This window comes from Ciconia boyciana, chromosome 1 (genome assembly GCF_034638445.1).
Source record: "Ciconia boyciana chromosome 1, ASM3463844v1, whole genome shotgun sequence".
NCBI lineage: Eukaryota > Metazoa > Chordata > Aves > Ciconiiformes > Ciconiidae > Ciconia > Ciconia boyciana.
This window is the reverse complement of record NC_132934.1, coordinates 140,534,855-140,550,375: the sequence shown is the minus strand read 5'-3', so window position 1 is coordinate 140,550,375 and position 15,521 is coordinate 140,534,855. Positions and strand designations below refer to the sequence as shown.

Here is a 15,521-nt window from a genome sequence, read left to right as displayed (position 1 = left end):
CATACATGATAATATATTTTTCCTCGCTACTTAGTGTTTTGGTCAGAAACTGATCAGATAAAGTATCAGTTTCTCTCAAAAACCTAGTAGTTCCTGTGGACCTATTGGGCCAATGGGTCCTTTAAGTCATTTGGGCCTGCTAGTTCCTTTCGGAACTTCCAGTTTGTGGTATATTTTTTGGAAAAATCTTTGTTTCTATGAATTTTCCTGTTTAGCTCTTTATCATTCATACCAGATCACTGAATGCTTTTTCATATATTGGCATATAATTCATATCTGATGTATAATTTATAACCTCTAAGTTATTTATAACATATAAGTTATTATGACTTATAACATAAATTATGGTCCTTTAATCAGGTTAATATTAACATTTTCATATTGAAATATGGAAACTATTGTGTTTAACTGAAGTCTCTTCTTAAAACTTTCTATGTAATTTTTCCAGCAATTTTTTTTTTCCAGTTCTGTGACATTTCTCTGTTAAAAGGTATGGAACATTGAGGTATTGTCTTTGTATGTGATATCCAGTATATCTGCACAACTTCTTAGGTGTTTTTCACTATCTTTCTCATTAGTATGGCATTTGCAATTTAAGCATGTCCATTTGAGCTAGTCACCTTAGCTTTCCTTTAGGAACAGAAATAAAGTTCGATTTTCTGAAATATTTAAATCTCTACTTTAGAATAAGATGACTAGAATAAATAGATGAATAAAGTATTCTCTCCATTGAATAAACAAGCAGCTTAAGATGACTGGTCTAAAGGATGCTATTATATTCTTCTTTGGTACTCTGAGATATTGAATCTAATTATTTTGTGGTAATTTTTATTTAGTTGCTTAGTAACTATTTTCTTGAATTAGCTTCAGTGTGTTATAAAATATGTCTCTCCTGTTGCATACTTTATTGTAGTGAACAATGAAGGCATTAAAAATTTCTCTCTTCACTTTTTCTCATTATACTATTTCACCGGTACATATGCAGACAGTGGAAGTCCTCCCTCATTATCACTTTTTGACATCTATCCCACTCTCTTACATATGGGATTTTCTATGGGGTCTCCTTGCATCTATTAATACTCTTACTGTCAGCTTCTTTTGGACACATAGCTAAATATATCTTGACTGTACCTTGGACTGGCACATTAGGAACACTGTCTTTCTTTGTATTTATGAAGCATTTAGCACAATGCATACAGGCACTTGGCTAGTGTCATGCTGCTAGAGTGGGTCATGAGTTATGCTGCTAGTAGAAATGAACTCAAACTCTGTTAATGGTAAACCATTTAAACAACATTCATTTTAAGTCCTTTTGCCTTAGAAATAGATATATTCATAGTTACTTTGTTAATATCCATGAAAAATAGTAAATTAATGTTTCTTAAGGACTTAGACACTGGTTTTTTAAATCACATCTACTGCAGATCTGTGAGAGCTGAACAAGGATTGGAGGAATAGATTATCTAATATTTTATTGAAATGTATTATTTTTATACAATTTCATATACTGCAGTGATAAGTTCATTCAAGTGTTTCTTGAAGCTATTAGTGAACTTTTTCCTATCTGTAAGCCACAGAGAAATCAAACTAACCATTACTTTGGTCTCAGGAACTATGCTACTGCGTATTTAGTGGTATTAGTTGGAGTTTTGCTTCTGACTTTAATGAGAGTAAGAATTTACTTTTTTTTCAAATGTACTGTATTGTTATATTCTGTCTGAAGTGATCAAGATTTTTAGATAATCAACCCATCTTGTAATTTTGACTGAAACAGAAAATATCCTAAGAGACAATTTCATTAGATTGGAAGAAAGGTCACATGAGAAGATGTCCAAATGAGCTGTATCTATTAGATTCACCTGTACAAAAACAGCTCAGGTTGAAAATTAACAAAAGCAGTACATGAAACAGATTAAAAGTCAGTAAAATAAAGAATGGGCTTGCCATTGAAAAGAAATTTTTGGGTTTTTTATAAGGTAAGTAATAGTTACCAGTTTTGATTGTCGATATTTGTAGCATAAAGTCCACTACGGATGGGTAGAGTAATTAATTTCCTTGTATTTTTCTGTCATTCAAGAGAATAAATTAGGTTTGGAAGCTTTGTTTTTAGAAGAATATAAGGAGGAAGGAAAGGGTAGTACCGTTATAATCCAGTAAGTTATTTTAAATGGTTTTCATCATTCATCATTCAAAATATTAATAGTGATATACCACAGAGTTTTCTTTTATATATCATCTTTTGTAAAAGCTCTATTCCCAGAGTTAGGTAATAGCAGTCAATTTAAACCAGAGGGAGAAAAAAAAAAAATATTCTTTTAGCTAAGATTTGAAATGAGGTTAAAATGGAAATTTGACATCATGTTGTGGATGACTGCAGAGAGTTATGTCTGTACTTTGCCTGCTCCTGCAGATTTTTCAGGAGAGGTGAATGTAGGCTATTGTTCAATGTAACACTGAAGGGTGCAACTACTCAGAAAGCATAGATAGCTAAGCATGAAAATACAGCCTGGGGTGTTTTATGCTGTTTTAAAAACACTTTTAGAACAATTTAAGAGAACAAAAATAATATATAGATAGGCTGCCTAGGGTCCGCCAGGCATACAGACTACTAGGTTACTGCCTTTTCTCTGTTTCAGTGTTGTTAACTCCAAGCAAAATGCAAAACTAATGAGTCAGATCCTGAAATATCAAGGGATTTTATTTTTAAATAATGACCTTTTGTGGATTTTTTATTTTCCTTTAAATATTTTAGCCATTTGGATATTTGCTTCATGTTTCAAACATTAGTAGTGAAACCTTGATTCATTTTTTAAGGAAAGAAGAATACAGATAGCTTGAACAATGTTTAACAGTTAGAGTTTTAACAACAATGTATATCAAGGGATTTGTAATCATATAATGGCATTAAGCAACTCTAGCGATGTCACTAAACACAGTTCTAATAAAGTTGAACACCATATAGACATAGATAATAGAGGACAGTCTTCTGCAATGACCTGTAATTCCTGCCCTAGTTCCCTGCTATTCCTAACCTCCAGAGATATAAAAAAATTATGCTCCAATTAGTCTTTTGAAAGGAAAACAGCAGTCACTTCTTCATAGACACAAGAGAGGAGATAGCCCTGCTGTGGAGTCCATTTTGCTTTTTTGTACCTCACAGCAGGGAGGCAGTTTGCTGAGCGCTCCCTTTATGCTTGAGTAATGTGCAAGTTTTCTGTCCTGTTCTGTAGTGATTTAAGAAAATTGTACTGTGAACCTAGGAGCTGCAAAAGTGATCCAATATCTAGGTTTTAAGAATTGCAACATGTGTAGGAATGGGTTTCACCACTTACATTGAAATTGTTCTATCTTCAGATTACACAAAAGACAACAGTAAAACAAGGATTTATTTAAAAAACCAAATCTAGCTAGCACTGTTACTAGGTTCAGACAGGTATACAGAAATAAAAGGAACCTTACACTTAAAGCTACTTATGGTTTAGATCAGCTCTTAGAGTTTTCTGTCTGTCCATACTGTCCAGCCAACAAGCTGTTGTATTGTTTACACAGAACTAGGGTCTGGCTCATGAACTAAATCATCTCCCTGGCATAATTGTTCGCTGAGAAGTATCTTAATTGGAGGATATCTGTAATTTTATGTCCTTATACTTTTCCTGGATTTTTATTCAGATTTAACTACTCCCACTCAGCAGGATTTTCTGTGAACTATAACTCAGGATATTAATCTTGATGCTTTCATGCTAGGTAATGTGTAATTCCCACCAAATTTTTAAAATCCTAATGAGTGTTGTACATGGATAGAGTCACTTTTTCTATAGAAGATGCACACAGTCTGTTGACATCTACACTGGTCTCGAACTATCCATATTGACAACCCATCAGCATACCATTGGGTGAACACTCCCTTCTGCAAGGTGACAGATGCTTTAAATGTCACCAAATAACACCTTTATAAACTTAAATCTACATTTGGTTTAGATTTTGGTTTTGAAAATCATTTTTTTTACAATAATGTAAACAAAAATAATCCATGCATCTCATTCTTGAGTTTTAGACTGGGTAGCCACTTGTGTTATGGTGAGAATGGAATCACATTTGATGCAGTGACAAAAGTAAATTTTTAAGACTGTTCTAGAAGATGGATAGTCTTGTTGAGCTCTGAACTTGGCACTGCTTTCCAAGGACAACTTAAGCAAAGATTGTTGCTTGACATAATGTTGGATATTAAAAAGTCTAAGTTTTCTGATGTCAGACTAGAAAATAATGTGTCCCTGACTATTCAATATTATGAATACTGATAAAGCCCATGAAAAAAACTAAGCAAAAATCTGGTATAACAAAGAATCATGAGCTAAAGTTTTTTCAGCCATAAGACTGTATATATGTATAATGGGTAAAGATCTATGCAAAATATAGTTTTCTCTTTTGAAGTTGCCACTTACGTTTATGAACAGTGAAAAACCTGTAGAAAACCTTATTGAGCAGTGAAAAACCTGTAGAAAAACAAGTGGATTCTGAATCCCCCAATGCTGAAATAGAAAATTTCATTGAGGAGTTAGTAAGATAGACAGCATGTATGGCAAGGCCTGGTCTTGACAATAAAGATATTAAAATCTGTGTGGTGCTTTGAAGGTCTAAGAGGCTGAGGAGACAGAACTATTATGTACTTTTTTGTAATATTTTGTTCTTTTGCATTTTTTTTTTAACTTGAAAAAGGGAGATCCAGAAAAAACAGGCTCATAGTATTTTTGTTTGAACCAAGAATTGCTGTTGGATTCAGTTCGTGGCGGGGGTTCAACACGCACATTCCTCTTCTTTCAGACATTTCTATTATATAAAACAATCTCTATTTAGTTGTAAATTCCTGGCCCAGACCATGCTTAACCACATCCAAACCCCACCTGTTTACCAGAAATTTTTTTTTTCCAAGTGATATTTTAATTTCAAAGATCAACCTAAAGTGCTGTACATAGTCACATGACTGTGTAAGACATTAATAATAGTACTTGTGATAGCTCTTCATGCAGAGTTTCATCAATCTTATATTAACTAATGGTAGAAATGTTGTCATAGAATAAACACATTGTCCTTCTCCAAACATGTCGGGAGGACTGGGCAGTGATGGATATTGTAGAAACAAAGGAAATGGCTGCAATGTAATGTGGAATGCAATCAGTTGATAGGGTATTTGATGCAACTGTGCTGGTTTAGAAGTCGAAAAGGTCTTCACAGCTTCCTGACATATACCATCGCTGTAGCGAATTTATTCGTAATTCATTGAACTGGAGAATTCAGTAACATAGTTAAATTAGTACTTTCTTCTATCTAAAGTCACTAAGTACCATTTTTAATAAAATATCATATATCTTGTCTGGGTTCATTCCTCAGACGTAGGCATGCATCAATTTATTTTTGATTCCTGTGTTTTGGTTGTATTTTCACATACCTATGTGTTGCACTATCTAGACCAAATTCTATATGAAGACTCCTGCAAGGTGCCTTTTTACTTCCTACAGCTGTTATTTAATTTTGTTTGTAAACTAAATGCATTTTATAAGCTTTCTCTAATACATATTAGATTTACTATGAGAACAGTACTGAGGGTAGGTGGAAAATCTAAACCTAGCAAATTAAAAATAAAATAAATGCATTTAATGAAAAGATTCTAGCTAGACAGTATGTTTAATATTTGGAAATTGAATCTTGCGGGGGGGGGGTATTTCTCTAAGAAGAAATTGATTTTTTAGCAAAGAAAACTTTCATTTTTCAGGTGGAAAATCAATGAACTGGGAAGGAGGTATTCGTGTGCCAGGGCTTCTCCATTGGCCTGGAGTCATACAGGCTGGTACCTATATTGATGAGCCAACAAGTAACATGGATATATTTCCTACTATAGTCAAACTTGCCAAGGCACAGCTACCGCCTGACAGGTATGCTCTGTAGTTATCTCTGTTTTAGAGAAAGTCTCACGAACATTTTATACATTCTGGTGAAGTCTATTAAGATAGAGATGAGAATGAAAAAAGAAAATTACATTTTTAAAGCACTTTTTTGTCATTACTTACAGTAGTACATTGTCTCTTTTCATATTGCCATACTGATATATTTTACAGAAACACTGTATGTAAATACAGCTTAACTTGCAGAACAAGCACCAAGCTACATGAGGGGAAGAGAATACCACCACGAGCAACATACCATCAAATCATGGCCTAGAATTATTTACTAAAAGCAAAAATGAATGTATCAAAAAAGGCTGTGTTCTGCATGAGTGAATGTGGTAGAAAAAGGAACTGCAAGTGTAAATTATTTTAAACTTTATGAGCTCAACCTTGGCCTGCTTAGTATAACAAAACACATGAAAATGCCAGCTAGGCTTTTCTCACAGGATTTTTTGTTCTCTACCAAGTTAGTGAAAATAATCCCTGACAGAGTTTTGCAGCCTGATAAGAAAACCAACTGGACTTCTAAAATTCATACGATGCTTTATCGATACTCCTACATCCCTGTGCTTTGTCTTGTTCAGGAGATACCCAGCCTCAGCAGCAAGGTGCCTCCACCTAAACTCTGTTGCCGTGCAAATCCAGTAAGTGGAGAAACCTGCTGATATGCATATGCTTTGAACACATCTACCATACATAAACAGCTTTCGAGCACAAAGTGTCCAGAATCCGCATGAGGAAAACAAGTGGTGAGCAGAGACACTCTGCTAATGATGATTCATTGAGTGCTTGAAGGAAATGGCAGGGCAGGACATGTGTAAGACATGAAAAATTAGTCAGACTGGTCCTGAGAGATCCCCTACAAGCAGTAACTGTCGACCCTACAAGCAGTAACTGTCGAACCTAAGCAGTTCAGATTGTTCTTAATGTGGGCCGATATTATGCACTTTGTTTTCATATTGCTTGAGTGAAGACTAAGCACTGATGTTTTATTTTGATCTCTTTGATAGAAATCCCAATATACTCATGTAAGTTCCACTTGCAAGTTGTTCCACTCTGATTCTTCTGTGTAGACTAGGTGCCATAATTACTGCTTCATGGTACATCAGAGTGGGATGCCATGGACTACCTTGAAGCATCTTTGATACAGCAGCTGAATTCCTATCACTCCACTGAATTCTTTCTGAGAAATAAAAAAAATTACTATGATTAGGATTCAGTCACTAGCAAGGAGCAGGTTAGAAGGGGAAGGAGGAGGTGTTCCTAGTTAAGAAAAATAGGTCATCAGAAAGAAAAGGCTCATATACTCCCCGCCCTGAAACCAGCAGATGCAGGAATGCAAGAGTATTGGACACATATTACTGGAGACACCCTTTTCTCCATCAACAAGCTGTAGTACAGAAAGTGTACAATAGACATGCATCTGTCCTGCTCTCAGCTTGATAGTGGGCAAACCTGCAGGGGCAAGACAAGAGTGCATTACACAGGCAAGAAAACACAACAATTTGAGAGTGGGAAAGATGCTAATTCAACAGACCCCCACAGACAGGGATGCACCCAGAAAGCAGAGTTATCGGACAATATTGCTTTAGGAATTCCAGTGTGTTTTCCTGCCCATTCTTTGAGAAGAGTCCTACTCAGACTGGTGCTGTTGCATCCAATTACTGCCAAGAATTTCATAGTCATACATAGCTCATGGCTTACAAAAAATGAAGATAGTACCTGTCTTGTAATAGTTACACTAATGTGAAAAGGGTTTTACATGGTAATGAAAAGTAACATAGACATTTAAGGGTTTAGAAGTTGCAAAGAATTTTTTACGCAATGTTGCTCAAAATGCTTAAAAAATAATTACCAGCTAATCTATATATCAGCAAAAAAGTAATTTCCTATAAAGCTTCTTGTAAAATTTGTAATTCACACCAGGTCAAAAATGCAGATTGTGATTTCTCCCCTGCCAGCTGATTCCAGAAATTCAAAGGCTTAATTTATGGAAAAGTTTAGATGCCTTGCTTATTTTATGACTCCATTTTGATGTAAATTGACTGACTCCTTCAAAGCGTGATCAAAATTGTGCAGCAGCATTTAGAGATTTTTTATATATATAAGTGTGTGTGTGTGTTGTTGATAAACACACATTTAAACATAGTTCGTTTTCGATTTCAAAATGACTAGTTGTGTGTTAAATTCTGGCATGCATAATTTGCTGGACAGAGTTCTTACCATTGCTTCCAGGGTTGCTAACACAGCACAGCATATATTTCTTGGTTTAGAGTTATTTTGGCCAAACTACTCCCAGACAGCTTGAGCAGGTATATGTGTTTGTATACCTGGAGGACTGTGTTGTAGCAATTTACTCACATATGTCTGGTCACTTTCTCAGAAAAAAAAAAAAAAAAGATAAAAGATAAAAATGGGTCGAGGAAGCAAGCATTCCTAGTGGCAAAATGTAAAATTAATGTTTCCTTAAATAATGTAAAAATCAAAAGGGAAGAGCACCTGAAGGTTTTTCTCCGAATTGATCAACTGGAGGTGGCCATTCAGATCATGAGAAGAAGACTTATTTTTTTAAGGACTAGAAATGCAGAGTTATAATATCTTCTCAGTAAAGTGAGGTTTGGGTTATTCTTCTGATTTTGAAATGCTTTCTTACTCAGAATTATTGATGGACATGATCTGATGCCCTTACTTCAAGGAAAAGCTACCCGATCCAAGCATGAATTTCTCTTCCATTACTGTAATGCATATTTAAATGCAGTGCGCTGGCATCCAGGAAACAGTAAGTAAACTTGCCTGTTCACATTTTAAATATTTCATATAATTTTTATTGCAGCTTGAAAAGAATCAGGAAAAAGCCTTGGGCTATAGTAACAAATAAATTGTTTAAAATATCTAGCCTTTTTCCTTCTTTTTCACCTTTCCTTTTGCTAGAACACACCTATTCACCATTTTACTGTTTGACATAGTTTGTTGCTCTGCATTAATGTTACATATCAATACAATACTGAGATCTATGGTATCTGAAACAATTTTTTTAAACTTGCCTGAGAGATAGTCTGTGTTACAGAATGAAGTCATCAAGGTTAACTGTTACATCTTCCTAAAAACGTACAGGCAATAGGATGGCTTGCTGAATAACAGCACAAGTATGATGTCAACCTGACCATTTTTATTATTGAGATAGCAAAGTATAGAAGAATCACTGAGTGAAAGTCACAATTATCCAATAAATGAACACAGTATTAAAGGGTCCCTTTTCATGTTTTTTATGAACGATGTAATTCCATTTTGTAGGCCAAGGAAAAAAGCATTTCCCACTGATCTGCTCCTTTTTAACTACCAGCTTGCTGTTTCTGGTAGCAACTTCCACATTAGCCAAAGGATATTTCCCTTTCTATAAGAATGTCTGTGCTGAATGAAGTCAAACACACATTTGTCTCATCTCAGTTGACACTCAGTGTGACAACTTGTGTTACAGCTTCAAAATGATGATCCAAGACAAGCTTTAGTGTAGCTTTTTTTGGTTTAAGTACCTTGGGAAAGGACTTGCTTAATACTTAATGTGCAAACTTAAAATGAGTTGAAAACTTTGTCTTAGTCACCTGTAGGCTCACTCTCTACCTGTCTTGGGCTTTAAACTAGGAAAAAGGAAAATATTACATATAACATTTATTTACCACTACTTTGCCTGTATATCTTGCATTTGGTAAATAATCATAAGGAAGAACCAAGCAATTGGAAGATGTGGTTTTCTAGTACCATTTTGGATCTGAGGTTAGATGAAATTATTCTGTGTCATGACAAGGAGAGAAGTAGGCAGAGCTCCAGGCAGGCAGAGAAGCTGTTTTTCTCAAACATACACCTTTGCAAGATGAAGTACCCCTTGTCTGAGGAAAGGGTCAGCTTTGTTATTCACTGAAGGTGAATTTAATGGGAAATGAAGGGGAGCAATGATGAGGGCCTAGTCTATTGTATTTACTTGAGGGGCAACAATGTAGATTGTGGTTCTCCCTTTATCCTTCCTCTAAGGCAATCAAAGCAAAAAGCCCACTCAGAACCTGGCAATAACTTTTTCATAACACTGGGCTGATTTTTGTATGGAAGCATTTTTTAAATACTACCTTGTCAGCTTACATTGTAGTGTGAGTAGGTAATAGCCAGATACTTGTCTCTACTCTCTTTTGTACCAGTCCCCTGGGAGTGCTCAACACCTGGGGAAAAATTGTCTTATTTGTCCAGTCTCAGATCTTCAAAAATGCCTTTTCCATGTAGACAATGCAATTATATTTGTAAAGATATTTGTTGTAGTCAGGTAAAGTTTTGCCCCTGTTTATCTCTCTCCCATGTGTTATTGTTGTATAGAGATAAATATACTTGCATTACGGCTGTACGCACCTGATACTATCAGCATTGCTGTGGATACTCATGTAGAAAAATGAGTATAGTTGTTTTTTCTCCTGATATCTCAGCAGCTCTATATGAAGCAACTGATAAGTTCAAAGTGCATTATATTACTAGTTAGAATATTATTGTCTTCTAGCCTCTCACCACAGCTCGATCTTTACAGCCCATCTCAGAGTCCATCCACAGTCACTATTTCTGCTACTATTAAGTGATATTTTAGTACATGAAAATGAACACAAGTAAAGCAGAAATGTAATGCAATGCCTTTTTTTTTTTTTTTTTCTGGAGAAGCAATTATTTCAAACATTTAATTCAAAATGTTGCAGAGCTTTTGCTTAGCAGCAAAGAATTAGATTAGAAGTATCCTATAGCAACAGTTCATTCCCTATACTTAGGAATATATCCAAGGAAGTGAATGCAGCCATGTTCATTAAAGACAGAGTAGAAAGCTGGAAAATTGTGCAACTTTCACTTAACCTCAGCATGCTATTATTATCAGTTACAAGGCTGTAAGTCTTCAGGATTTGGGTATAGACTGGTTATCATTCCTATCTCTACAAGTCTACATGTCTATCATTCCTATCTCTACATTCCACGTCTAACACACTTTGTGGCCTAAATGAGTACCACATACCTCCATGAGCACACACATTTTCCAATATCCAGAAATGGCTGTAGGATCCCTCATCTTTTAGTTGCACCTTGTCAATGACTGTAGTCAGGTGAATAGCACTCAATTCACAGAGGACCACCAGAAGCAGATACTTAATATTCTTAAGGATAGTCCTGAAGAGGTGATATTCCTTATCTAAGAAAAATCAGGAAATTCTTGAAAAAAACATCATCAGGAACAGTTGTCTCTGTGTACCATAAATGATCTTTTAGACCAGGAGAGACTTGTGTTGTTCTTGATCTGTGTTCCCCAAATAGTTAACTAGATTGACTACATCTACTTTGGAACTGTGTAAAAACATGTTACCTGCAGATTATGCCTGTATGTACGGACCAAATGCTGACCAACTCTGCCTCTCACTAGACCTGAGCCGTAGTGGAAGAAACTGTGATAGTGTGAAATTAATAACCCCAGCTATGTTCAGCATCTTCCGCACTGCTCTGGTGGTGGGCCCTTATTAAAAGGACCCAATTGTTCAACTAGTCTGAGACTACATTATAGCCTGCTGATCCATTCATTAAATGTGTAATTTCTATTCATTTTAAAGATGCACTTTGTGAAGAAGAAAGCAGCAACAGCCAGAAATTCATAGAAGAGAAAGCTTACAACTGCTAAGGAAAATGATATTTATTTATTTATTTATTAACTAAAGTACAATCCATTCTAAATAAACAGTAAAGGGGCATATAGTGCATATATGCACTTGTTAATGCATACATTCTCATATTTCTTACTATATTTATTTTCTGGGAAGTCTTAGTTTGTATGTCAGCTTCAGCTTGCATATTCCGCTTTTTTTCCTAGATACTCAAAGTGTAGGATTAGCTTTGATCCTAAGAAAAAATGCATATACCAGGAAGTGAGAGGGAAGCAAAAATTCTGCTTAGTCATTTCGTACCTTGTTGCCTCCATTACTCCACAGTTCCCGTAGTAACTTTATCTTTGCCATTGTTAGATTTCCACTGTGCTTCAGTCCAAAATAAAGTTTTTTTGGTTTAATTTTTGACTCTTAGGCTATATATATGAAACAGGTAAATTTAGTGTATGTGAAATTTATAATACTTGCACACCTTTCCCTTGCTTGCAAGCTTCTAAAGTCTGACTTAAGCAAGTGTGTTTCTCACATTATCCAGGAAAGGTCAGAAACTTCAGGGTGAACAATTACCATTTTACGTTTGTATATTTGGAGGCTAAGCATTCCTCATAACCGAATCAATACACATCTTCATTAAGACGTATTAGTTAGGTCAGTTACTGCATTCACAATATACTTTGCCCTTCATCAGCCCTTTGAAGGAGCATTTAGAGGATGTGTGCTACGTAATGCTCTTCTCAACCAACACTTCAAAATTTAAGCCTTATCCTTTCTAGAGAGATGTGAGGAAAAGAATCTTTCCTCTACTCTTGTTCTCTTTCCCAGCCACAGAAAATAAGCTAACACCATTTTCTTCTTCATCTCTCTTTGATTCACTTACATTTTGCCTGATATTAAAAAATAATGCACATTATTATTCACATTCTGAATTAAAAAAGGAATGAAATATCAGGCAATTTTCTTTGCTCATGATTCATGTCTTGCTCTCACAGACCCGTGCATGCTGACACTTGCCATCAGTGCCTTGGAAACAGCCAAGACATACAGTCCTAGTCCTTGGAGGATTTCCTGTTATTTTGAAACCTTATAAATACGTGTAATTTAATTGATCTGTTAAAACTACAAAGAGGAAGACATGCTAAAACAGAGTCAGCAAAATACTGTGATTTCTCATTTTCAATGCTTATTCTCCACGGCTGCCTGGTGTATCATATAAGTACCACTATATGAAAGCAACACCTTTGGGAAAAAAAAGAAAAAAGAAAGAAAACTTTTCCTTCTGCCTGGTAAGGTGTAATTATTTAGGGTTTTTTAATCACGAAACATTTACATTTAAAACAAAGCAGGTGTAGGATTTGCCTTTACTTTCTTCAGCTGAGCCACCCAACATTTTATGTAGCTTTGTGTTAGTTGTGTGTGTCAGATTATGCTTTGGCCTAATTTAACTCTGATCACATGTTCTCCTGCTAGTGCAAGTAGACCAGTATTTGTGTATTTGCTAAAGTTATAATTTAGCATAATTGCATACTAAAGAACTATCAAGAGCTCTGTCTCCAGAACATTACTGGCATATGAATCAGTACTATTAAAAATGCATTGCTATGACAACTTAATTATAAGGAAACAATTCAACAGATACAGAGCAAATCTACAGTTGAATGGAACTACTGCATCTTTCAGGTGCCTCTGGTTGTGCGCAAAATTTTCATTTGATAAGGAGGAAATATATTGTAATCTTGTGTAATAAACATTGAAAAATGTAATGCAATACATTCTGTAGTATAAAGGAATAATAACCTTCACAGTATTTTTTTACTACTAATAAAAATATAGTAATGTTTCTGGTAAATGCTAGAGTGACTTTACTAGCAGCACTTCACCTTTTCTGTTTCAAAATGGATTTCATTATTCAGTGGAAAATGTCATTCAGTAAACAAAAGAAAAAGAGACTTGCTATGGCAAGTTAAATTGAAGCACAGTAGACAATAGAATCAAACTAGCTTATCATGCAAATATAATGACTTTTAAAGACAGTAGAAGTTCACTGAAAAACTTTACATAGAAATTTTCCACTTTGTCTCACTTAACAAATAGGATACATTTCAATTAGTGCTTATTCTGAGTTTCTTGTATGTTGCGAACCACTGCAATCACTGAAAATAGTTCAATCAAATTCACTGACCAGGGTTTTTTTCTGTATTATTGTAGAATCCATATCTATTGTGATTCCTGGGTGTTGCAATGTCCTCCAGTATCCAACTGCCTACCATATTTCATGACACATATTTTGTTCTTTGGCTAGAGATGAGAGGACCTTCCTAGTCATGCATTTAGCCTTTTCTGCAGTATCAGCTGTTACAGATTAGAAACAAAAAGAGAATGAGAGAGGACTATTTTCTGTTTTGCAGTTTTCAGATTGGATGTGTAGGATAAATTTACTTACTAGGTTGTGTTTTTAAGAGGTTCCTCCAGGTTCTGTTTGACGAAAGATGTTAGAGTCATAATAAAGAGAGGACAAAGCATGAAAAATCTCTCAGAAGGTCCATTTTGTAACAACTTCTGTTTGGACGGCCTTTCTTGTGAAATGGAATTAAGATAACACCTATTTCTGAAGAAATGAAAATAAGAAGAGGAATACTTTGCACTTTTCCTTACTTCTTAAAAAGACTATGTTATGCATACCTTAAGGGGTAATAAGTACCTATTTATAGTGCCATTCTTAGCTTCATTTTTGGTAATATCACATTGAATCTTAATAGTTAAAAACTGTAAACTGAATTTATATGCTTAAAGAACACTTACTTGTGAACACAATATTGTTCTGAGAAAGAGAGAGCTCAGGAGACAGAGTCTAGGCAGGTAGCAAAAACTGGGAAACCTCTATGAAACTCTATAGAACCAGCTTAAAACTCTTTTTTTCTACAGTCCAGTTCTCACTGTGACGGTAGATGAGACTAGTGGTTGTCAGTAGCAAATGAAAAAGCCTTAATTTGTATGTTAGAGATATTTTGTAGTGTAAGTGGTGACAATATGCTTCTATTTGAAAATTCCAACCCTTTCTTGTTCAGTCCTCTTAGAGCATTTAAGAAACATAATCATTCAGACATCCACGAAGTAAATTAACAGTTCTGTTTTCTCTAAAATAGAAAGTATTAGAGATATCAGTAAATATTTGGTATGTTAGAGATATCACTTAATATTTATTCTACTTTCTCTAATATAAACAAGAAATTTCAATTCATACATTCTCTGAAGCCTCATAAGTGGGTTTCCCACCCTCCTTCTCATTATTTTCTTAGCAATAGGAGAGCAATTTTTTCATTGCATTCTTTGCCATTCAGTGAATGAATACTATGGTAGCTTCATATGTAAACTGTGGGATGTGCTTGTCATACCCAGTAGACTCATTGGCAGAACCCATACCCTTGCCTAGATTTTTCCTATTCTTTTGCTTGCTTCCCTGAGGAGCTTTTTCCATTTATGGTTTACTTGCTTTCTCTGTGGTGAACAAAGGACTTAGAGGATGCTGTTACAGATTAGTAAGTATTCACATTGACCCTGAGAATGCCAGCAGTTATAGTTACTTCCTTTCATTGCTTAACAATGCAAAGGAAGGTAAATTTAATAGAAGTTTGATCCAGGACCTTGTTCTTCTGTGCAGCATCTTCAAAAGGAGAGATAATACTACCATGTGACTATAACTGCTAACAAGGAAAGATTTTGTTTTCTTACAGGGAAATATCTTTTTTTAATCAAATCTTATCGTACCAACCTTATATCTTTTCTCAGAAAAGAACAGATGGGAAAGGATAAGAAGGAAAGGATAAGAAAGAAAGGATAAACATTTTTCCTATTGTCACTAAAATTTTTGCTTTCTAGCTGAAAAGAATAGACTTCTTTAGTCATA

At 35.1% G+C, this 15,521-nt stretch overlaps 1 protein-coding gene across 4 annotated transcripts in view; it reads left to right on the top strand.

The window, feature by feature from the left end:
- Positions 1 to 15,521, top strand: part of STS (steroid sulfatase) — a 117,959-nt gene that overhangs the window by 81,468 nt on the left and 20,970 nt on the right. For all 4 annotated transcript variants that reach the window (XM_072849525.1, XM_072849528.1, XM_072849527.1 and 1 more), the window contains 2 exons: positions 5,771 to 5,930; positions 8,600 to 8,721. In XM_072849525.1, the coding sequence (XP_072705626.1) occupies positions 5,771 to 5,930; positions 8,600 to 8,721 (282 nt within the window). The remainder of the gene's footprint in view (positions 1 to 5,770; positions 5,931 to 8,599; positions 8,722 to 15,521) is intronic.